Raw genomic sequence first — 26,120 nt, forward strand, 5'->3', positions numbered from 1 at the left:
AAGCCTTAAATGAGTATAGTAGTATATATATAACATGTGACTGTCAATCAATTACAGACAAATAATTTGCAATAAAATAAAATTGCGACTATAATTAAAGATCTAAGTTATCCTATCTCTTAAGTTGGACCAGACTGCTCACGGTGTGCCAATTTAATTTAAAATCGGTTAAGTAGTTTAGGAGTCCATCGCGGACAAACATCGTGACAGGAGATTTATATATATTAAGATTGTACTGTGTAGGTGGGTAACTTTTTGTGAAAGGTATGTAACTACCTAAATTATTTATAACCATCGATGGTAAAAGTTTAAATCGTAAAACTATTTTTGAGGAATTTATTATTACTGTTAGCATCTTAGACTGCACCCACACGTCTTGGAACTAACTTGTAGTGGAATAAAAAAACGTGTTCACTTCTTGAGAATATTACCTATGTGCATGATGCAATAGTGACATCACACATAACAATATCACACAAAATTTACAATAGATATTCTAAATAGGTTTTCAATAAAAATTTGAAAATCGAAGACCATTACGAATTTTTCTTGATGACTTGTATTTTATCTATAATAAATAGGTACTTTTTAGTTTATTAACATGAATTATTTATTCTTCGCTAATTACATTAGCCATTTAGAATTTCGATTTCGTAACTTATATGAACTCGCTCATTTCAATTTATTATACATACCACCGACGTGTGTCAAGTAAAGTAGCGTGTGAAGCATGTGCATGTAGGACGGTTCTAATTTAAATCTTAACCGACATCGGGTTAGCATCGTGTCCGGAAATAAAACCGGTCCGGTCCGGTCACATTTCAAACCGGCGCAAATTGCTGTACCCGCGGGATTACGAATTACGACTCACGGCAACTGTACCAGGGTACCAGAATATGTGAATGATGTCTTATTTTTGAATAATCGGCCTATTAAGGTCGTCGCCGGGCGGAAAGTCAATGACGTCCCACAGACAATATAGTTTCCTACACACCATGCTGCCCGAGTGAAGTATTGTGACTTACTGTAGAGTGTTTTAATTCCATGTATTTTAGTTATCTTGAAATGAAGCTAGATTATCTTACAATAAATAAGTGGCGATGGATTAAGGCTAGAAAATATTAGTAACCCATCCCCAAAAAAAAAACACTAGTAAACCCTGCAATCTTAGAAAAGGCAAGATTCGAAGTCACAGTAAACTGGAACCTATGTTCTTCGATTTAAAGTCGAAAATTTTACTACTAATAGATATTTAATTTACGAATATCCCACTAGGAATGTGTGCGAACTTCAAGCTTTATAATACAAGGTGGATTTGTTTCATTTTACAGTGACGTTAAAGTGATTTTAATACAATAAATCGACTCCACAATTGCGTTACGAAACTCGTACTGAGGGCATTGTTTGCTACAAGAATCCGTTTCCACTCGCAGAAGTAGCCCTAAGGATGACGTTTCCTCGATGTAATCGAGTCCTTACAACATAAATCTTTATCAGAGCTTAAATTTTTCCCCCTTTGACATATATATAGTACCTAAGTAGTAAAAACAACGTCTCGTTCCCATTACACGGTTTGAAATCGTTATCGTTTTCGAATATCGAAACCATAGATTTAAGAACATACAGAAAACGTGTACACGACTAACTGTTGTCCGTTTGTTCGCGCAACCAATCTAAAGTGGAGATTTTAGATTTCGTACTATTTAGCAGTTGACAGTTATTAATTTAACTCTAATGCTCTAAGCGTTCACCATAAAATGGTAAAAAAATTGGGAGCAACATTCTGCGGGTGTTGAGTGGCGTTTTCACTGTTTTTGGACACAATGCACTGCATGCAATAATGGCTGAATGAGGATTCTGTACGCTCTTAATTCAATGATAATAACATTCTAGCTGAACACTGAAAAATATATCAAATAACGCTCGTTTTAAAGTCTGAGTTCCTTTACTAGCGCACAGGTAACATTTTATATCTACAGTCAATTCTCTCTCACACTACAGTCAGTCTCTGTAAATTTTCTAGAAATTAACTTAATCCAATTAATTTGGCAGCTTTAAGGTTTGCCAATATCGATTTATAAGGTAGATAAGGATAGGGTAGTTAGACGGCCGATTGGCGCAGTGGGCAGCGACCCTGCTATCTGAGTCCAAGGCCGTGGGTTCGATTCCCACAACTGGAAAATGGTTGTGTGATGAACATGAATGTTTTTGAGTGTCTTGGTGTTTATATGTATATTATAAGTATTTATGTATGTTATTCATAAAAATATTCATCAGTCACCTTAGTACCCATAACACAAGCTACGCTTACTTTGGGGCGATGTGTGTATTGTCGTAATATATTACATATTGTCGTAATATATTACATTACATTACATATTAGAGTTCTTAATAAAAATAATTACTTTAGCAGGTAAGAGTGTAGCCAACAACAAAAAATTACATTGCATAAATTGTTTTTTAAATATGGGATAGAAGTAGGCGTTACTTTGCGGAAATCCATAATATATTATGAAAATTAAGCTTAATTTGCTGTACTCATAATTGTTTTTTATTTAGTTATTTTCTCATTGAGCTAGAAAAGCCCATTTGGCCTCAATAAAGAAAGTATCGGATCGTAAGTGTGAGGCAATTTGATCTTTATAACAAGTAGCATAGGTTCGATTTTACTCTGAATTCCAATACTCAAAAGCAACGCCAGGGTAAGTTGTTAGAGCACCAAATCTTAGTGTGCAAACACTCATTAATCCCGACACTTCCAGGGTTGCCAATATCTATTATACAAAGTCACTGGTTAAAATAATTTGCTTTTGCTGGAGAGGAAAGTAGTAGGTACCTACGTATAGTATGTTACCACTTTTATCTAAACATACCTATAATGAAATTGAAGTGTCTGTTTGTACATAATCGTTTTTTACTATATGTATACGAATATATATACGATACAAACACCAAAATTACATTTATCACACCTTTGAGAGAGAGCAATGGCGTGCACTGAGTTTCTAACCAGGGTATGCATACGGCAGGAAGATTACATATTAATTTTCGGGTAGGCAGTGCTTTTGCGCATGTATGAAGTGCACGCCACTGAGAGAGAGGTGTGTTATTTTATTATATGGTGTGTATATTTCAGCGCACGGGTTTCCTTCCAATGAGAAGGGGTTAAGGCAGTAGTCCACCACGCTGGCCCAGTGCGGATTGGGGGACTTCACACACCTTTGAGAACATTATGTAGAACTCTCAGGCATGCAGATTCCCTCACGATGTTTTTCTTCACGATATTTTTATTGCTTAAAACGCACATAACTTAGAAAGTTAGAGGTGCGTGCTGGGATTCGAACTCGGCCGCCCGAAAGTGAAGCGAGCTCCTCCCCACTGCGCTATCACAGCTTAGCTGCCACATTAATACAGACCTACATTATTGATCTATATTATTAAATAGTAAAATGCCTTTGCCACAGTTTCCCCATAAAACGAAGTGTTATATATTTTTAATGAGCGGTTCACAGCGCGTTCAATGCAGATATAAAACCTCATTGTTGTGATTGCAGACGCGGCGCAGGCGGCCATGACGGTGGGCGTGGCCAACGTGCTCTGCGACGACCGCCCCGCCCCGCTGGCGTGGCCGACCCCCGCGCCCGCACCCGCGCCGCCCCTCTGGCAGTACCCCGGTAAGACACACCTCCTACAGACTCATGCGAGCCTGGTAACTACGCGCCAACTGCATTGCGAGAGCGGCGTTTTAGCGTTGCCAGCGCTCCGCTCAAATGGAATACACCTCCTGCGGTGTCATGCTGCTTTGGTAGCGGCATTGCAACTGAGTTTGTCCGTTGGGCCTTTTTGCTTGTTTTTTTTTCAGACAGTGACAACACAGTATCTAGTATGAGACAGCCTGTTTTATTTGTACCGGTTATTAAAATTATTTAATGAATTTATTTGTAACGGTTTTTAATGTAACGTTATTTTTTTACAATCGCGGGTATACTTTGCATACATTAAAATTTTATTGCTTTCTTACTATAAAGAAAAAATAGTGTCTCATTTATATTGGTCGTTAGAGTGATGTCAGGCAAAAAACTTGTAACCCAGAATAACTTGAGCTGTTACGCACATTCGGACCCAAATACCGATTGGCGCTTGCAATTTAGCCGTCTGCTAAAATGATGTAATCAGCCTCCCACCACTTTGGGTCTAATTTGTTTTTTAAAAGGTTCAAATTCTCTTTTTGGGCCGACACTCGATACCGTTTATTACGGCCACCGGTTTCTTTCATCGAATCGTTTTATTTTCGTTTCGTAATGAACTAGCCGAGTGCCCACGCCTGCGGTTTTTTCCGTGACTTGTTTTTACGTTTTTTTGTGCATAAATTGTCGTTTTCTATGTTCAATTCAATAACGCCTTGTTAAGTTTTTGTCGCTTATTAGGTTATTATGGAATACGTGTTTGGAATAGAAATTTGAACACAGCTTGCTCGGACGCGTTTATTTATGATTCGATCAATTGAAAAATTTAAGTTTTTTATTTTTAATCATCTAATAGACTGTTAAAGTTATCGGGTTACGATGATTATTTTCTGTTGATTAATTTCTATCACGGTACAAATACCTTGAATTGGGTTTCGTTTAGTGCAACTAACTTCTTTATGTACGTGAATTTTTATTACATATTGTACTAATGTAGCAGTAGATTTATGGTGAATACTCTTATCTTAATTATGGGTTACATAAATAAATATAAAAACAATAGGTTGATATATTTATTTATGTAAAATTTTACATTTCTTTATTAAATAACAATAAATAACATGTCAGTTCATTAAAAAGTTTGGAATTTGACGTACCAACTTTGAAAAAATTAATGTGATACCCATGTAAAAAGTCTTTTAAAACTAGAGACTTTGCAGTTGGCACAGAATATAGTTAATGGTTGGCTCAGATTTAATAGTTTGTTTACGGTATAACGTTTAAGTCTAAATAACCTTTGTTTATTAAATCCAAAACTGAGGCCACTGCAGTCTCTATCATTTAAGGGTTTCTATCACAAAATCTTGAACTGCGCATAAATTAGACAATTTTGACAGACAGAAATATTTTTAAGAATTAATTATTTTTTTAAGTATAAATAATCTGTCTTTTAAAATAACTGAATCAAATAAAATAAAAACTCTTTTTGCTATAAGATTATTATTAGGTAGGTACTATTAGATTATTTAGAATTTAGTAAACCAAAATATTTCCATCGGCCAATGATTGTGACTGAATTTGTTATTGATGTCCGATGAGGAATCATCTATCGCCAAAGATAAATCATCTCTCAATGTCTACTGACTACAAAAGCGTACCGCTACACGATTCAGTGCGGTGCGTTGTCGCGTAGAAAATGATTAGGGGTATGACTACCATACTCCCTAACAGGTTAGCCCGCTACCATCTTATACTGCATCAGTACTTACTACCAGGTAAGATTGCAGTACCAGGGCTAACGTGTAGTGAAAAAAATAAAGTGTGTTTATTACTTCGTCCATCTTTAGCGCAGCAACAGCAACAAATTCAGGTTTTGTGTTTATTTTTTTGGAAAAAATGTATTGTTATACCTAAACGGTTAATTTCGGGATCGGGAAAGTTGACAGAATAATATCTTATTCTATTTTTTTGAAGCTGGTTTGAACATCTAAATAATTGACCCTCTTCTTGGTTAGGATATCATCATCATCATCATCTTCTTCTTCTATAGCCTATAACAGTCCAATGCTGGACTAAAGGTCTCTCACAACGGGAGGGTTTGCCCAAAATCACCACGCTGGGCTGAAGCAGTTATAGAAGTAACCAGTATCACAGAGAACTGCTTCCCGTTCTCCGTTATATTCCCATAATTGCTTGTTAATACACCCGTTTGAAGATAAGTGGTGGTAACAACTGTATTCAGATTTGCTTTTACCACACTTTAGGACATGAAAATGATGAGTGAGAAACTGTGAAAACTGTGTTTACAAATCAAAATGGTGAATTTCAAGTTCATTAAATATCAGCACCAATGTATCGATAACTGTATCTAATTTACCTAAGTATACCATGCGTTGAAAATTATAAAAAAACACATGAAATTTAAAAAAAAAGCACATGAAAATTATAAAAAAAACTGTTTGCTAATTATAATGGTGAATTTCAGTTCATTAAAGATCTGCCTTTAGTAGATACTATTCTGTATATAGTGTCACACTAATGTGATTGTATTGAACAGGTATTTTTTTACCATTGAGGTAAACACAAAATTTGGTATACTAATTTGCTAGTTCATTCATAAAGATGTGTCAAAACAAAACTACAAGGCATTTAAGATTTCCATTCTAATCAATAAGGCTAAATAAATCTGTTTGTTCCTGTTTGTTTGTTATGTTGTATTTTATGGACTATCTGGCGCAATGGTCTTATAAGTTAGAGGTTTGATCTTCGGAGTTAGGAGATTATCTTTGGTCATAGGAGTACTAATTACTGTTGACGAATGGAATCTTTGATGCAGAAAATTAACCTAATTAACTTAGAATATCTATCTATTGTTATTATTTCGTTAAAAGTAAGCACATAAGAAAAGTCTATTAGATACGTTACTCCTATAACCTAAGCGACCTACTTCAATCCCGAGCTTAGGACCGTTTAAATCGCTTATTTTGATATCCGCTACACTTTATGAAGCTCAGGTTATTCACCGAAATATTTAGCTACTAACTGTTGCCCGCGACTTAGTCAGCGTTAATTACTTTTTTTACAAATCCCGTGGGAACTGATTTTTCTGGGAAAAATAAGCTCTCCATCTTTCCATTTAACTCTATGCCAACAAATAAGTGGATTGGTTTAGTTAGGGCGCTAAGCAAGGACAAACAAACGTACTTTCGCATTTATGATATTAGTAAGGAATTAACCGAAAAACAAAATTTATCGATAAGTCCTGTTGTTGTAATACCCCATCTAATATCTATTATAGTTCTCTGTAGACAGTGGCGTGCAACGCGTGGTAAGGAACCCGTAAATTGCATAAACAGGACAATCATTCTCCTTCTATAAGAGTTACATATAAATTTTAGGGTATGCAGTGCTTTTGTGCATCATGAAGTGCACGCCACTGTTTATAGACATACGCTTTTTTGCAGCAAAATAAAGTGGCAATTTGAATTAGACATAAAGTTCGATAAAACAATATCTTCTCGCTTTGGATTTTACTGTAATATAGAAACACCAAACAACTGCCTATTTAACCAATTAACTATTAAGATACCATACAGCATGGTGGCTTCATGCTCGACGCAAAAAACTCATTGATAGCTGCTCTTTTGCTGCGTGAACAAACTAATAACAAATCAACACACTCTCGTACATTAAGAAGATTAATTAAAAAACCCACTATGAATTGTTATAAAGCAGATATTTAGGTACTTTAAACAATAGCAGTGAAGAATTTTCTGCTGTCTTTTGAGGATAAATTCTCCCAAATAAGCAATCAAAATAACCTCATCAATATTTCTATTAAATAATGTAATAAACCTAGACGGTACTCTGCTAAAGTTTAATACATATGGCGTGACATACCAAAAATATTCATGGAATTGCCTACTTAAAAAAAAAAAAAATTTTAACATTAAACTGTATTTACAATGTAGTTCAGTAACTCCTAATCCCATAAAACCCAAGAAACCATAGTCAACCCGCGCAGGGCTAATTCCATCGCTCACCACAATATCGCTTCCCACACGCCAAGCGGAACTCGTGTCACTCCCAACCCATAAATTATCCATCATCCGAAAAACAACATGCAAAAAATAACCGTAAAAAAACTCATTTATCGATAACTCTTGAACTAGGGACAGCCCTAAAACGTGTCTCCCGCCTTCTAAGCTCCGCCTTTGAAACGTCTCAGCCAATCAGGAGCTCGCTCGCTCCAAAGGCCGCACCTAATCAGTGACGTCCTCTCACGTTTTTAGTGTTGTGATTAGTTGTTGTTTTTTTAAACGATTATCGTAGTGAACGGTTCACGGTTAAGAATTTGACACCTCACGCGATAATATCGGGGATTAAAAAGTTAGTTTTTCGAATTATTAGCCCATTTTTATCGATAACATAATGCCTCGATAATTGTTGAGTTTGGATTGTCGATCTTGGGTTGAGGGATTGGATTAATTAGTGGGACGTGTGTGAATTTTTACTAGGGTATAAGAAGGGTTTTGGAAGTTACACTTCTTTAGCGGCGTTAGGAAAAATCATGGGAATGAAATTATACGATGTAACGAAATCAGCGCGCACAATGGCTACACGATTTAAACAAGATGAAGGTAGTTGCGAAACCAAGTGAGTGGGGAATACATCGTCCGCCAGCTCGCTTTTTACGATGCGCGCGCACACCGTCACAAAAATCCGACACCCTGAAGTTAGCTATACGGTTTGACAGTGTACACTTTCAATTGTCAGTCTGTGGACTCATTCCGGTGATTTAATTGATTCAATTGAACAAAAATCTCAAATTCTCAGTGCAACTCGGTGGTCCGATAAAACTTTCAATGTTTTAAATACATTTTTTCTATTGTTAGTGTCGTTTTCGACACAAACGTGGAATGAGGCGTAAGATAAATTTTTGGAAAAGATTTTTATCTTGTTACGCCAAAGAAGTATAACTTCTAACGCGTGTACATAAGTACCTGATGTACCACACATGATTTTAATTTTTCATGTGATGTTAGAACCTGTGTAGTATCTGATTTATTCAACTAAAAACTATGGCAGTGGTTTACTCAAAAACTATTAAGTTTTCGGTCTCACAGTTAGTCTCAGAGACGGTACGTAATCTACCTCTGAAGCCTGTGAAGTATTATTTTGGTGTTCATTTACACACTTATATTTATGGTATCATAAAGTTACAATATTTTTGATGGACAATTTATTACGTACGTACGTACTTAGTAGCAGTTATACCGAAAGCTAGTGTTTCAGGTGTAGGTACCTAACAGAACGCAATAATACGAGTATCATCATGTCTTCTGGACACAATTCTTCTGAAGGGGGTTTCAAATACCACGGTCTAGGGCTCAAAGCGACTCGCCTGATGTCATCTGTTCACCTTACTGGGGTCTAACACAGCTGTTCTTACCGGTGCGGGGTCGCCATTCCAGTATTTATGGACCCTAGAGACTTTACGATATATGACGCCTAACGTCGTAAGACATCACAGAAGAGTTTGTGAAACCTGTGTGTTTTGAAGGCCGCTTGGCGCAGTGGACAGCGCCCTGCTTTCCGAGTTCAAGGCCCCGCAAATCGAAAATTTTTGTGTGTTGAACTTGAATGCTACGGCGATCTAATTAAATTTTAGAACACAAGCGCTACTATTGTGAACTAAATATGGTAGTTAAATATATTCCCTCGCGAAATTTTTTGTAGGTTATAATGAGTCGGTACTTCAATCACGTAGTAGGTACATATTTTTTATGTATCATCAATACATTTTTCAGCGCACGCCAAGTAATGAACTTTATTACTTTAGGTTACATTATTGTTGATTTTTTAATAACAGCTTGACCGATTTCGATAAAACTTAAATGGGACCATCTGGAAAGTATGCCCTTTTAAACAAAAAAAATAACTATTCAAATCGGTTCATGCGTCTTCAAGTAATCGGGTAACATACCTACATAAAAAGAAAAAAAAGTTTCCGACGAATTGAGAACCTAATTTTTGAAGTCGGTTATAAAAGGCTCCACGATTGCGAGCGTGCAAACCTTGTGCTAAGCTAGCTCAACCTGTATATATTAAGTGGATTGCTGTAATTTGCTGAGTCGGCATCCCCTCATCCAAGAACCACTCAGTCAGCTCGCCCAAACATAGATTATGTCATATTATATGCTGTATTTAGGTAGGGCTTCTTAAGCTGTAGGAATTGGGTTTTTTTTTTAATATACTCCGACAATACACACTTCGCACTCTAGCCCCAAAGTAATTGTAGCTTGTGTTATGGGTACTAAGATTATTGATGAATTATTTTAATAATAATATACAGAAATACTTATAATATGTAAATAAACACCCAGATAAACACCCAGACACTGAGTATTTTTATTTGTCTCGACGTTGTCTGACGGCCGACTGGCGCAGTGGGCAGCGACCCTGCTTTCTTAGTCCTAGGCCGTGGGTTCGATTCCAACAACTGGAAAATATTTGTGTGATGAACATGATTGTTTTTTAGTGTCTGGGTGTTTATCTTTATATTATAAGTATTTACATGTATTATATTCATAAAAATATTCAACAGCTATCTTAGTACCCATAACACAAGCTACGCTTACTTTGGGGCTAGCTGGCGATGTGTGTATTGTCGTAGTATATTTATATATTTAGTATTTAATTTGTAATGAAATTTGTGTTTTTTATTTTTTCCTTTTAAACATTTGCACACTGTCTTTGGCAGTTGTTTGTGAAGGGGCTGTTTAATTAGGTAAATGTTTACTCACGATATTATCACTCACCGTCAGGTAAGTATGATTACAGTGTAGGGCTTACATGAAGGGAAATAAAAAAGGGGCCAAAGCCCACCAGACAATTTGAAAATTTTGAAATTATAAATTCCCAAATGTCGTTCGAATCCGAGACCTCCCACTTACCTATATGTCCACAGTGCTCACCTCTGCGTCAGGGAGGATACCTACCTACCTTCTGCTTGTAGACTTGGGTCTTTGCATTCCCGATTCATGAATAATCTGATTTAAAACTTCCCTAAATTCGTGGATAACGTATTCCTTACAACCCGTAGATAATGAGAACGCTAAATTATTCGATTAAACTGGAATCGGACTAAACAAGGGGCATTAATAAATAATTAATCGAGAAAACAATCCATACAAACATCGATTCGTATGCGACGCCGGCACATTACAAAACGCTTTCGGGCCGCTCTATGACTAAGCTGTACATATATTCGAGATTTACGGGAATGTCTCGGAACCTCTCGTATAGCTACTATATATATACGAGTATAATATATATACTACTACGATATCGCCATCTAGCCCCAAAGTCAGCGTAGCTTGTGTTATATGCACTAAGATGACTGTTATGAAATAAAATATCATAACACTAACAGTCATCGGTGAAGGAAACATCGTGAGGAAACTTCCATACCTGAGAGTTCTATACAATGTTCCCAGAGACGTGTAGGACGTGTGAGACGTGTGGGCACTGGGCCAGTGTGAGACTACGACCCCAACCCTAGTATGCGGGAGACCCGTGCCCTGAAGCGGGCTGTTACTATGATGTTGATATGATGATGATGATATGTCATGGCTGTTGCTCAAATCGGCGTAAAACCTATGAAATGTAACTGAATACGGGAGCTGTTAATTAAAAATTCAAAAAATTCAAAAAATTCAAAATTACAAAAGTTCTTTATTCATGTTGGCCTATCACAGGCACTTATGAAGCGATCTTCGATCGATTTCTTAAACTGCATCGTTTCGTATAGGAAAAATCATCATCACCTCGACCGATTGACGTCCGCTGCTGGACGCAGGTCTAATCCACGGTCCTGGGCCGCTAGTTTCCAGCAGCTTGTCTCTTTAACGTACATCTGACACAGCAAATATATTAAAGCAGTATAGAAAGTACAAACAAACGTACGTAGCAGCACTGTCACACGTACGCACCAAAGAGGCCCCGAAGCTAGTACCCCCGACTAAAAACCTGCGAGAATAGCTTATCATAATGCTATAATGTATTTGTAATGTGTATATAATGCTATAATGTGTTTTTTCTGAGCTATGTGCCCGCCCACTTCAGCTTGCCAACTCGTTGAGGTACGTCGATAACTCTAGTTCTTCTACGGATCTACAAACGGTCCCAGGGACTCCAGAACAAACATTAAAACAAATGGTTTAGAAAAGTCCTGAAAATTGAGGTAAAATATATATAAACCCTATCAGTAGTGTTGTCTCCTTTTAGCACACGTCGGGTTTAATTTAACTCTTTCACTCGTATCAAATATGGACGTGGGCGGAATAACCGGCCGTCTCGTATAGTAAGAGACAGACGTCAGATATCTCACTGAGTTAATACAATTCGAAACCAACTTTTTTTCAATTTGAAGCAGCTGGATTATGAGATTGTGGGAATAGAAAATGCGCCTATGTTTGCGAATACACTTTTTCACTATAATATCCACTCCACCTCCGTGGCCGAAATCATACATATTCATATACTTAACAATTGTAATTATAATTCTTCAAGGGCAACCTTACAGAATTTTAGACTAAAATAACTTTATCAGTGAGAATGTTGCGTGGGGTAAGAATCTGGGTTGTCATCTACGTACAAGTTGTAATCGTAAACTTGCTATGTGGTGTGCCGACTACTGATAGGGTTGTGATTACAACTTAGATAAAAAAAAATATAACTAATCTAAACCTTGTCACATAAACTCTTAAGTTGATCAAAAAAAATAAAAAATCTTGACATTCATCTGCGAGCTTTGGGGATTATGAGCGTGTGATGTAAGGATGTAATAGCATCACAGTCTTTATTTTTTTTATTCCACTACAAGTTAGCCCTGCAACCTCATCTGCTGTTAAGTGATGATGCAGTCATGAGATGGTAACGGGCTAACCTGTTAAGGGTATGGCAGTTATATGAAACTTATACCCTGATCAGTTGGTACCGAAACGTTAAATCGCTTAGCGGTACATCTTTGTTGGCAGCCTCCCACCAGACCATCCTATCCGGTAAGATGCTGCGATTATTTTGACGAATTATTGTTTTACCCATTAGAATTGTTACCCAGACTGGCTCTTGGACTAAGAATTTTAATTTTAAATGTTATAAGTATAACGGTTCAGTAATATAATATATAATCATCTTGTCAATTCGTAAGCAAATATTTTAGTAATAAACGGGAATTTAATCGTGATATTAGAGTTTTAAAGTAGCTAATACAGGCACGATTTTGTTTGGTACATAAGTTTTTTCTGAAAGATATCTACGGAAATCCAGCATGACGGTCCAACAGTATTTAATCCCAAGTCATTAGTCTTAGTAATATGACAATATATTTGGTCTGGTGTGAGGCTTTGGCCGTGGCTAGTTACCACCCTACCGACAAAGACGTGCCGCTAAGCGATTTAGTGTTCCGGTGCGATGTCGCGTAGAAAGGGCTAACTTGTAATGGAATAAAAAAAATAAATTTAATTGTGTGTGTGTGTTTGTTTTGTCCTTACTTTACTCCACATCTAAGCAATACACTTTATTTTTGGCACAGAGTTAGTTGGAATAACGGAGAGTAACATAGGCGACTTTGTATCCCAGGAAAAACGTCGGTTCCCACGGGATTTGCATAAAACCTTTATAAACGGCTACATTTATCCGCGTCAAATATTTATAAACGCGTTACAAATAGTAAAATATATACAGTAATAATGAAATACACTTTATTGTACACCAAATAAAAAAAAAAAAACCAGCATTAAAAAAATACACAATTAAAATAAACTTCTTAAATTTTTTAAAGCGATACCTACCAAATCAAATTCAATACATGAAGTTAAGAAGAAGGGTTAGGTGTACACAAAGTAATACTTAAATAATAAACATAAAAGACAAAAAGAAGTAAATAATAACAATAAATAAAACAAAATATACATACTTCATGAAAAAAATATATAATAGAATATTAAAACTAGACGACACCTACATGAAATATCATTATTCAAATACGAAATACAGCTGAATGGTTCCGATAATAGTGACGCGACACTTGTCCGTGGCATCAACTCGATGTATTCACTGGGCTGGAAAAAGTACGGCTGTCTCTTTACCTATAGAGGGTATTAGCGCACGATTATCGCGTTTCGTGTTTTGTTTTCACGCCTTGGTGATTTTTTCGGTCGGTGAGGACTCCGTGCTCGCGTGCTTTAATAATAATTGGTGGGTTTTAGGTATCATTCCTTAAATCTCTCAGTGCCTGAAGTGTAAAGTACTCGAACAGTGCGTGTTGCCAGTGGCCTCATAAGAAGGCTCAGAGTCACTCAGCGGGCGATGGAGAGAAATATGCTAGTATGCAAATAAGAAATGAGGATATCCGTAGGAGAACTAGAGTTAACGACATAGCTCAGCGAGTCGCGAAGCTGAAGTGGCAATGGGCAGGGCACATGGCTCGGAGAACTGATGGACGTCGGGGTCTTAAGGTGCTGGAATGGCGACCCCGCACCGGTAAACTCAGCGTTGGTCGGCCCCCAACGCGGTGGACAGATGACATCGGGCGAGTCGTTGGGAGCCGCTGGAGGCAAGCGGCCCAGGACCGTGTATTGTGGAACTCCCTACAAAAGACCTATGTCCAACAGTGGACGTCGATTGGTTGAAATGATGATGATGACGATCAGGTTTTATTTTACGCACATTCGTAAAGTGGCTCTTATTTCACTGTTGACATAACTTTAAAGTGTACCATTACTGCAGACTTTGCTATAGCGGTTTTACAATACTGGCTGGCAACGTGATATTTTTGTGTATTGTGTTACAGTGACTTTATAAAATGGGTAAATAATTAAACTTTAGATAACTAGAAGTTCACATTGGCCAGATATTTTATTGAATTGGTTAGGATTTATACAAATACGCTGATTATTATTATTTAATTATTAAATAGTTTCCAACAAACAATTCAAATTATATTTGATTAACAACCAATGTTCATGACATTGAGTTGGTGGGTATTTTTATATAAATACGGTTGCATTTTCGATACACCTCAGTCCTACATGGACTCGAACGATACAAAGATACCTCCCGGTGTCTTAGTCGTTTATCAATTGTCATCGGATATTTTTGGGCATAAGACCGATCGGCGCAGTGGGAAGCGACCCTGCTTTAAACAAATTTTTATCTTTAAGTATAGACAGATTTTCCGGAGTACAGTTGCGTCTAAAATTACCTAGAGCTAGGCGGCGCGGTGTTCAGCAGGAAAATTACATAAAATCAGCAGTGGCGTGCATTGGGTTTCTTGCCAGGGTATGCATACAGCAAGAAAATTGCATAAAATGGAAAAAAATCGTGGGCTATATTTAAATTTTAGGGTATGCAGTGCTTTTGTGCGTGTATGAAGTGCACGCCACTGGCGTTCAGCTTTGACAGGCTTATCTTCTCCCACAGCTTTATCAACTCCCAGAGGATTGGTGCACAAGTGGAAATAATATCTAAATTATATGTGTGTATTAATAAACGGGGGTAAACTTCTACTATTCCATGTTCAAGGTGATTTAGCCGGTGGACACGTTAATTATATCCCCTTATCAGGAGATATAATCAGGGGATATAATTTTTATCTCCCGCCCGTGCTAGCCTTGCTTATCAATTTGACTCTTATAAAACTATGTAATAGTTTAAGAAAAACTAAAAAAAAAAAGCTTTTGTACCTAAATAAACTAAACTGAAAGGTAGGCTTTTTTGCCCAAGCGTGTTTTTTATTTTGTGCAACTATTATTTTTCAATATACTCCTTAAGCTGTAGCTATTAAGTCTTTATAGCCATTGATCGAAGGAACCAGTTTAGTATCTCGAAGCATTAAGTAAAGTGTAGCCGATTACAAATAACTTAATAGGGAATGAGCTGGTATCAAGCTGGAATCCACCTTTCTTATTCCCATGCGTGCATTAGCATTCCACCTGGCTACCACCGGAAGCATGGTGGTGGAATACTAATGACGCGATCTTATGCGATGTTTATACGCAAGTGGTGTTCATAGTAGATAGAAGCAGGAACACTGAATTCCATGATAAACTATGAAAGTCAAGCTTATGATAAACGCCTAAGACACCGGGCGGTATCGTTGCATGGTTCGAGTCCATGTAGGACTGCGGTGCATCGATAATGATAAAATAATATCAAAATACCCACAAACACAATGTCATGAACATAAATATCTGGCAAATATGAATCTATGGTTATCAAAAGTTTAATTATTTACCCACTTTATAAATTTACTGTTACACTTAATTTGCTATCGGTACTCCGCGAAAAGCAGGAGAATCTGTATGGTGTAATTTATAGTTTCTTCAATCTTTATACTCCACAACAAACAGATGTTCGGCGATGTTCTACAAAGACCGTACAGATTGTCCTGCTTTTAGCGGGGTATAGAAAATTAAAATTAATTTTTATAGTACACAAGTGGTGTAGACGTGGCGCTGGTATGTGCCCAATCAATAAAGTTTTATTGAGAATTCGCCGTACGCGTCAAACGGATTTTTTGTAACCGTGCTACGAAGTATCCACAGTGGCGTGCACCAGGTTCCTTTCCAGGGTATGCATTCAGCAGGTCAATTGCATAAAAAGGGCAAAATTCACCTTATATACGAGTTATATATTAATTTCAGGGTAGGCAGTGCTTTTGTGCTTATATGAAGTGCACGCCACTGAGTATCCAAGTGACCCCTACATGCCGTGACAAAGCCGTGGTCTGTCAAAAATATTTATAAACTCTACTATACAAATTCTAAATCCAAAAAATTCTAAATTCATTAATTTAAAGTATGGTTAACCTATAACGCTATAAGCACTTTTGAAAAGTCAAGTATGTCTGTTTGTATTGAGTCTATCACCGTTTCGGAAGACAAATTGCCAAAAAGAAGCCGACAAGAAACTCAGCACTTTGCTCTTTTCTAACATTAACAAGTTGCAATTTAACATTCATTTTACCACTTTTTTTATCAACGTTTCTGATACGTACCGCTAAGATGTGGATCGCCCTCCCAGCAACTGTGTTTCCTGCCACGTGTTATTTGAGTACCTTCAAGGCTAGAGTGAATCGACTTCATCTAGACAAACGTGCTCCAACTTCATTATTGCTTTCTAACGGGCATGATTGTCGTCAAGGGTAAAAAAAAAACTGACTTAAGAAATAACATTATTCTTCCTTGCAACAAAGTCATTAAGAAATTAATTGTATAGTCACCTCGCTCTACTAAATGTGTATTAACTTGTTATTTAAACAAATTTCAAAGGTCCAAAATTACCTTACGAATCATATTATAAAGGTATATATGCCTACTCAAGCCAACGTTGATCGCAACCAAAGTAATTGCAGCTTTTGCGGCTCGTAGGAATGCATTAGATGGTATATAATTTACTACAAACGATAAAAAGTATTATTTTAGTATAAAGTATTAATATAGAAAAGTCCTATTATAGTATAAAGGACTACGTAATCGATAAAAAAGCTTGGGTGCAAATTATTGCTCTAACCAGGTTGCTCTTCTAATAATTTAAAATGACTTTGTGAGATGGTGATAACAAAAATAAACACCCGGCTAAGTTTTTTTGTGGGCTTCTTCTGTGACCAGGACGCGTTTGGAACCCTCGTAGCTTTAGTTTTAAGTTTACGAATTTGGTTATCGCCGTCATCTCACTACCGTGTAATTCTTATGTACGCATCAAAAGTGCCACCTATGGGTGGTGCCTACTTGAATAAAGATATTTTTGACTTTGACTTTTGACTATTTATGTCGGATCAGAACCCGATCAAGTAAGTGCCTGACGCGTTCCTAGTTGGCCTCAGTGCTATGTAAATGCTCCCTTAAGAACATGTTTTATGCACCTTGTTACTAGGAATTCATAATTTGCGTACATAGTATTTTTAAATCTACCAATACAAATGAATTTAAACTTTATTAAAAAGGTATAATGTTGATATTTCGTTGCCGCTGTTATTATAACACGTGATAATAATGAAATTCTTTTATTTTGTAGTGTAAATGGATTGTTTGTTTGTAGTTTCGAATTACTCGGCTTTGAATTGGTTAGTCACGGTTATGGTATTATTGATGAAATACTTGTACCCGGTGTACGGAAAGTATTTTAATAAAACAATGATTATTCCAAAGCATATGTCTTATATAACCACACTATGTTACCCCTAAAAAGTGCTAAAGTGAGTTTTTCCTGTTTATAAACTAAAATAATTGTTTCTTTCCAGCCCAAATGTCAATGGAAAGCATGATGGTTGGTGGTGTGGGCGGCGTGGGCGTTGGTTCCGTGGGCGGAGGTGTGTCATCCATGGGCGGCTTCCAGCTCGTCCGCGAACCTTCATCGGGTGCCCTATTGCTGCTACCCGCGCCTCCAGACCTGCCACACGCCGTTGTTTGGGGTGGAGTACCATACTCCTCCGGGCCTCTGCTCTTACCACCCGCTCCGCACCCATCACACCATCTACAACTTCTACCAGGCGACCTCCTCGCGTCTACTGCGACACTGCAACACACGCACACCCATTCAACGCGTCTCGTCACTTTAGCCCCAGCTCCTCAACCTCAACAGCATCCCCCGCATCAAGTAGACAAAAGAAAATCGATGCAACCACTTATAATGCCACACACGTTAATAAAAATCGAACCGGAGCCCCCGCAGGAGAAACCGCCGCCATTCGTACCCGAACCCGTTCAACAGCCAATTCTAACTACTCATCTTTACTACCAGCCCGATTACAACGACCAGGGGTGCAGAAGTCAAGCAACTTCTCCCGCGGCTCCGCCGACGCCACCTCCTGAGGCTTCTGAACTCCCGGCCCACAGAGATGCGTCCAACCAGACGGATCATGTAGACGATGAAGACGATTCCCCAAATCACGCAGATGAAGATGAAAGGGATGTAGCATGCGTTGGCGTTGCGCATTTTCCAGAAGAATCACATGTCATGCAGATGTCATGTCAATCACTACATCCGCAATTGATAGACAGTGCAGAAGAATCATCTTTAGAAGGTCTCGGTGGTTCGGTCAGTGCCGTGGAGAAAGCAATTGACGCAATGGAAAGAGATGAAACAATAGATAACTCGAGTAGCGTTGGTTCACATGACTTGGTTATAGATACGGCCAGGACGTCTACACCGACTCCGACGTTGACGCAACCGCAAACGAGAATGCCCGTCGATGTCAGTGGTTTGGAGCTTTTATCGAACAGCATTGAACAATTCGAACGAACTACACCCGGGAATATTAGTATGCCCAGCTTAGATCCTATGCCTTTAACGATTGATACGAGGACATCTAGCAAGTTAAATATTTTAATCAAAATGTCGCCAAAATCCCCTCCACGCATGGATCTAGAACAGCATAGAAGGTTCGAGTTCCCGGTTGTAGAACAATTGAATGAACAACAGAAACCTTCGCTCGATGGACTTGGACTGCTGTGTGCTTTAGCCGAACAGAGGTTTATGGAGGAAGTTGAGGAAAGTCCACAAACTAATCTGCCTTCCACCTCACGGCCGTTTATCAAATCCGAACTACTGAGTCCTACTACTGACAGAGAGAGGTCGTTGGAATCTAAAAAAGACAAACACAGACACAGAGACGACTCTTCTAGTGAACGGAGGAGAAAGAGAAGCGGTGATAGGGAGGAAAGATTGCGGCACAAATTAGAAAAAATGCGGCGGCATAAACGCGAAAGGAAGGACACTGACGAAGACGGCGGTGAGCTGGAAGCGAGTTTACGACGTGTGACAGCATGCACTTGTGGATTACCAGACTGCACTCACGGGCATGCAGTTCCTTCGGCTCAAGCACTCGTCAATGCTATTGAGAAAGACATGCGAGAACGATTACAGGACTTGCAACGCCAATGTGACGAAAAACGAGCCCAATTAAACGCCCTAACACCACCTTTACCACCAATTTCGACACCTCCAACGCCGTGCACTCCCGCTCTCTCCCCAGATTCAGATAGAGGGTCATCGAAAAAACGGAAGGTTGGCCGACCGAGGAAAGTTTCAAGCCCAGACTCAACCGAAACAATCGTGGCTAAGAAGCCCAAATCCAAAAGCACCTTAGTTGGCTACTTGTTAGCAAAAGGCAAACTGAAAGGCAATATTCTTTACTCGAAAGGCGAACCCTCGAGGGAAGAAATAAACAGAACAAGTAAAGTTCGTCCCAAATTGAAAGCCGAACCTATTGTGAAGACGTATTCAGAAGAAGAGGAACATGATTGGGGCCTTAATAGATCAGCAAGTTCTTCAATGGAGAGTTTAAATGAAGTTCGGCAGAAAAATCGGGAGAAAGTAGACCGACTGGCAAGAAAGCATTCTAGAGACGATATGTCTGAGATAGAACTGGCGATTAGAAGAGCGAGTGCGTCGAGTGATAGCGATAAGGAGCGACGGCGTGCGAAAAAGAGACGGAAGAGCACTAAATCTAAAGAAAGACCTGAAGAGGAAAATAAGGAAACGCCACCCGAACCCGCTCCGCAAACTCAACCTACAGCACAAACTCAACCTCAACCGCAACCGCAACCTCAACCAATTTCTAACTGTACTCTGACCGAAGACAAATTAGATTCATCCCCTAGGGTACTGACCGCGCGGGGTGGTTTGTTCTACGCGGGTAAACTGAGCGCAGTGCAGGCGCCGGATGTGTATGCTATAACTCTTGATGGCGAGAGAGGAAATAAACCGCACATATTGTCCAGAGAGGAGACTTTGAAAGACGCTGTAAGTATTCAAATAATTTAGTTAATTTTTAATAGAAATATCTTCCCAGAACGTTAGTATAGAACCAAAAATAGGCTGACTGAAAATATGTTGATAACGTACTTAGTTTGATGATACATAAGATTGAAATCGTTAGACACTTATTTTCTTATTGGATCATTTATAAAATGTATGTAAATTAGTTAGGTTCAATGAATATTATATGTCGGTCTGTGACATGCGGCTGTACTCAATGACTTTGAATACTTTAACTGATCAATGCCATTCACGGTAGTAAATAGTACCTTACCATTGCAGCTAACTATCATAAACCTAAACAAATCATAAGGTATCATTGTAGTATATACGATATCATATATTGATTATCAATACATAAACACGATAAACGCGATTTTTGGAGCATATAGCTCCAAAAATCATGTTTACGACCACTAACTCAGGATATAAAATCGAGCCTCTATCCAGCTAAATTCGACTTGCTCATCAAAGTCATGCGATTTAAATATACACAGCCAGTTTTAGGCTATGTTAATTAGTAAATCTGTGACAATTTTTCTGACCTTTTATTTTTTTTTAGATCCTGGAAGTGACTCCATCTTCGGTATCTGAACTACCATCTGGTGCCCGGGTCTGCGCATACTGGTCTCAGCAATACCGCTGCTTGTATCCTGGTACTGTCGCTGTGTCATCCCCAGACCCTCACGACGAGAAGTTTGTTGCCGTGGAGTTTGATGACGGAGACTCGGGGAGGATAGCTATCGAGGATATTCGATTTTTGGAGCCAAATTATCCCGTTGTTGGTAAGTTGGAAAAATGCTCCGCTTAAAATTCAGTTTTTAGCGACCAACTGCCCTGGGTTTAGGTGAGGCTTGGTGTAAGTTTTCAAAATAAAAACTGGAATTGAGCTGAAATTTAATCCAATTGGATTGTTGACCTTCCGCGGTATCAGTAGACGCTTACGTCTTTCGTAGGGATATCCAACAACTTGGTCATGTCTTTGGTGCTGTACGAGTCCAAGATCTTTTAGCAAATCGTTATAACATTGCGTTCGTCCACTTGGTAGCTGGGTCTACCAATAGCTTCCAAAGTATGAACTTGTCAAACCACCACTTTTTGCCGTTCATACATAATTAGTCGTTAAAGTTAACTCCAATGTCACGATTTTCATGAAAACTTACACTAAGAGGTTTGGTCTCTGTAATGCTGGTGCTTATACCCTGGTACTGTCGCCGTCTCATCCTCAGAGCCTCACGATGATAAGTTCCCTGCTGTGAAATTTGATGGTGGAGACTCGGGAAGGATAACTATTGAGGATATTAGTATGGAACCTAATTATCCTTTTGGTAAGTATGAATTGTTTAATTATTTTAAGCACAGCCGAAATCCGCTGTGGGACATCTTAAGCGTGAAAAATTAACCAAAAAGTGTAAATGATATCATAAGATTATAAGATCAAGTTATGAACTTAAAATTCGGTGACGGATTTCAAGGTCATAGAGAATTAGGCTCATGATCTGAAAGCCTATCATGACTTGCCTTTTGAAACGCCCAACACAAAAGGCTAAGCGATGCGTTATTAATTGTACTCTTTTATGATTTTGTCGATTGTTATATTGATGGTCATAGTGTCAGTTTAATTAATCCGTACTTTAATTTATTGCTGAATAAAATCGCAACAAATAGCGAAACGTAATCAAGCGTACTTTATCCTTATATCAAAATCACAAACTTCAATATTAAATATAGTAGCTTTATAGTATCTACTTCATATTATGTGACTTATTCAATTTTTCCTGTTTAATTACAGAATACGAAAACACATTGTTCACACTCGGCAAGCGAAGAAGGAACACAAGCGTTACAGAAGAGAAGAAGACAGCTCCTTCAACAAGCACTGAAGTTAAAACGGAACCTCTACCAAATCCACCGTCCCAGACGGAGAGCCAGAACGAGGAAGAGAGACATAGAGATAGGAAGAAACTAAAGAAGCTCCGTAAAGAGAAAATGAGAAGACTAACGAGCGAAGAAGACCCAGCATCGATGGAGTACGTGAAAAAGAAAAAGAAAAAACATAAATGCTGCGAGGAACACTGCAAGCATAGAAAGCATCATAAGAAACACCACAGAAAACACAAGAAGAGACACCATTCTGGATGCAAAGACCACTCATCATCGTCTGGTGATGATCAAAGACAAAAATCGTCATCCGATTACATAGACTCGAATAAATCTAATGAAGATTCCGTGGATTCAAATGATAGGTTATCAACTTTAATAGCAGTCGAAAAATCGCCAGAGGAGAAGATGAAAACAGTTATTAAGAAAGCAGTTTTGTCAAAGAAGAGTTTGGTTAAGAATGCAGTGTTAGATTTCAGCAATTTGAGCAAGATCGCTTTAAAGAAGGACACAGAAAATAAGGATAATTTGAAGGACAGTGGGATTGGGCTAGAAGAGGAAACACCGGCACCGTCTACTTCTGCCGTTGAAGCATCTAAAAAGGTGAATAGATTTTTTGGATTATTTTTAATATCTAGCCTAATTTTTATTTGCTTTATTGAGCTTCCTACTGATAACGCATATGCTATTTCTGTCGTAGTAAAAGGATATATAAAGCTTATTGTCAGTTCAATTATTCCGTACCGTAATTGATTGCATATAGATCTACAAGGACATAATAAATTCATACCTCTTATGTAATACTAAAATCTAGTTACCGGTTTTAAATCAACGTTGTTTAACTCAACGAAACTCCGTTTGCTGATAAAGTAGATTTATCTGCGGGGTCTCAAGGCCACACATTTCATAATCCTCAGAAAGTTTGACATTGTTTCAGAGCACTTAGAATTTAAAACAAATTGCCAGCCAATCGATTTATTTGTCCTTAAGCTGGACTCAATGATAATTACGAGTCTTTTAATTTCTCCAGAAGACAAAAAGGCGGACGGTTTCTTCGACATCATCCGACGGTGGTGGCGGTGGTGGGGTCAGCAAAATGGCGGCCTTCCTACCAGGAGGCGCGTTGTGGCGGTGGCACGGACCTGCCTACCGGCGTACCGCTAAACCAAGACTACGCAAGCTCTTCTATAGGGCTATACAACGTGGAGAGGAGGTTTTGAATGTAAGTTACTCTTGTATGTTTATAGGTTCCTAGTAATAGAAGGAGGTGGTAGGATAGGTTTATGGACGGGCGTCGAATAAGACAAGTTGAGGTTTCTGCCTCGTTCCATTACGAAAGTGCAAAACTTCTTGCATTTTAGTTAGGTACCTACTCTTTTTTTATATGATCCTTAATACGATATGAGTAGGTCATATTGGTGGAGTGATAAAATGACTTAACGCCTTTTTACATTAATAACGATATCCGTATATCCGTGTATGAATGGCCGGTTAGGGGAAAAATAATACAAATCGCTGCAACAAGCTTATGAGCTCCTAGTACTGCATTACTAGAACATCCGGTGAAACTGAGGTGGGAGAAATGGGCAAAATGGATGGTGGACCTGTCTCTAATCTTTGTTTGTTGGTTAGATTGGAACCTACCTTAGCGTTAGAGCAAGTTTTAATTAATTGTTTGTCACTCTTGATACAGGTGGGCGATGCTGCAGTATTCCTTTCAACGGGGCGTGCTGATCGGCCGTATATCGGTCGTATAGCGGCGCTGTGGGAAGCGCGTGGTGCCATGGCGGTGCGAGTGCACTGGTTCTATCACCCTGAGGAGACAGCTGGCTGCGAAAAACTACACTACCCTGTGAGTTATCATTTACTGTATATTTTGGACATTTTGAAATTAAAACATAAATCACTATACATCCTTATAGTTAATATTATAAAGCTGTTAGTTCGGTAGAACGCGCTAATCTCAGGAACTACTGGTTAAAATTGAATAAATCTTTTTGTGTTGGACAGTCCATTTATCGAGTAAGGTTTTATAATAATACGCGATTGAAGTTTAACTTTTATTATTTATTGATGAACGCCGCCATTTCATTTAATATTAACTATTTCATTTTATATTCTTTTTAAAATTGATTAATATTTCATTCAAATTTTATAAATGTAGTAGAAAGTTGAATGTTAGATCAGCACCACATGTCAATATAACCTTGTCATTGAATATTGTAGAATGTGGCAGTCGTCAGAAAATTTATTAATAATTTATTTATTACAAAAGTAATAAATAAACAACTATATTTAGAGATCTTCAAAACACTTTAGATTTTTTTTTATCTGTTGAATTTTTATTCCCTTTTGAATACAATTGATCCCTTTGAAAATATTGGAAATAAATAATCCTAACTGATTATGATATTTGCCACTAGCTGGCGTATAATTCAAGAAGCGTGGAGTATATGACATACTTACGACCAATCCAAATTATAATTTTTAAATAGCGGAAACTACACAGACGTCTGACGTGAGCGTTATTTCCGTCAGAAAAAAATCTGAGTTACTCGCTAGGCGCGCCTAAAGAAGTTTTACTTTAAAAATATATGTTTGTTCGTTTTTGTATATGCATCAGATAACAATGAAAATTTGTTTGTTTGTTCATTTTTTAATTTTCCGTCTCTTTCAGGGTGGTCTCTTTGAATCTCCACACACGGACGAGAACGACGTACAGACGATATCACACAAATGCGAGGTGCTACCGCTTCTGCAGTACAAGGAGCGCATGGGTGACGACCCGGTCAAGTACAGTACCGTGTACGACAACAACGACGTGTACTACCTCGCGGGACACTACGATCCAACGCAGCAATCCCTGAGAATGGAGTCAGACATACCGTTCGCGACAAATCCCACCTCTTAAGGAGTTATTGTTGCCTGGTACTGTGAATGCGTGTCGCACACGACTCACGAATCGCATGGCTGCATTTTTATACGAATGACGTCATTAGTCAAGGTGTCTTTTAAATTTTTATATCGGTAAACGTAGCACGGTGTTAAAATAAAATTATTTTGTATGTATATCATACAAAATGGAGACTTTGCACTGCAATGACACCCATTGTTGCCATAATGCAGTTGTGATACATAAACATCGTGTACACGTTTTTTGGCTAATAATCCCATAGAAATAACACCTAAGAAAAATTTTAGTCCGTGCGATCCGTGCTTGTGCGAATAGTTGGATTAAAGTGTTAAACTTTACACTATTATGAACGAATAAAACGTTTTGTGAATATGAATTTACATTACAAAACTTACAGTGCATTTGAACTGTCTTGATCATTGATCATTTTCTTAATTATTATATGAACTAGTAGTATTAGATTTCTATATTTTATATTAACGCAACTTATTAGTGTGTACATTGAATTAAATTTTAATTTAAAAATACGATATTGATGTAATTTGAGCTGCATTGATGTGTATTTAAATATTGAAAAGCAATAGTGTTTCAACTTTTTCATAAATCTCAGTGTTAGAGTGTTCGTCCCCGTAGATTTGTTTGTACACCACTTATATCGGATGTAGCTTTGAGAATCACTTATACAGGTCTTAAAGTACAATGTAGGTTTTTGAGGCTCAATACAATGTGACAATTTTTTTCATTGGCTCAGGCCGCACCGCATAACGCACGATACGTTTTGTACTGATCCTCTGATGTAATGTATTACGTAA

The 26,120-nt window shown here is 38.0% G+C and overlaps 1 protein-coding gene across 1 annotated transcript in view; it reads left to right on the forward strand.

Moving 5' to 3' along the window:
* Positions 1–25,793, forward strand: part of LOC120629103 (protein winged eye) — a 146,211-nt gene extending 120,418 nt beyond the window's left edge. Inside the window, exons 8-14 of the mRNA XM_039897865.1 lie at positions 3,555–3,674; positions 17,995–20,498; positions 21,076–21,298; positions 22,306–22,997; positions 23,425–23,616; positions 24,088–24,246; positions 25,072–25,793. Of these exons, the coding sequence (XP_039753799.1) occupies positions 3,555–3,674; positions 17,995–20,498; positions 21,076–21,298; positions 22,306–22,997; positions 23,425–23,616; positions 24,088–24,246; positions 25,072–25,305 (4,124 nt within the window). The 3' untranslated portion in view covers positions 25,306–25,793. The remainder of the gene's footprint in view (positions 1–3,554; positions 3,675–17,994; positions 20,499–21,075; positions 21,299–22,305; positions 22,998–23,424; positions 23,617–24,087; positions 24,247–25,071) is intronic.
* Positions 25,794–26,120: the final 327 nt, after the last annotated feature.

The sequence above is a fragment of the Pararge aegeria genome, chromosome 14, assembly GCF_905163445.1.
Source record: "Pararge aegeria chromosome 14, ilParAegt1.1, whole genome shotgun sequence".
Taxonomy (NCBI): Eukaryota; Metazoa; Arthropoda; class Insecta; order Lepidoptera; family Nymphalidae; genus Pararge; species Pararge aegeria.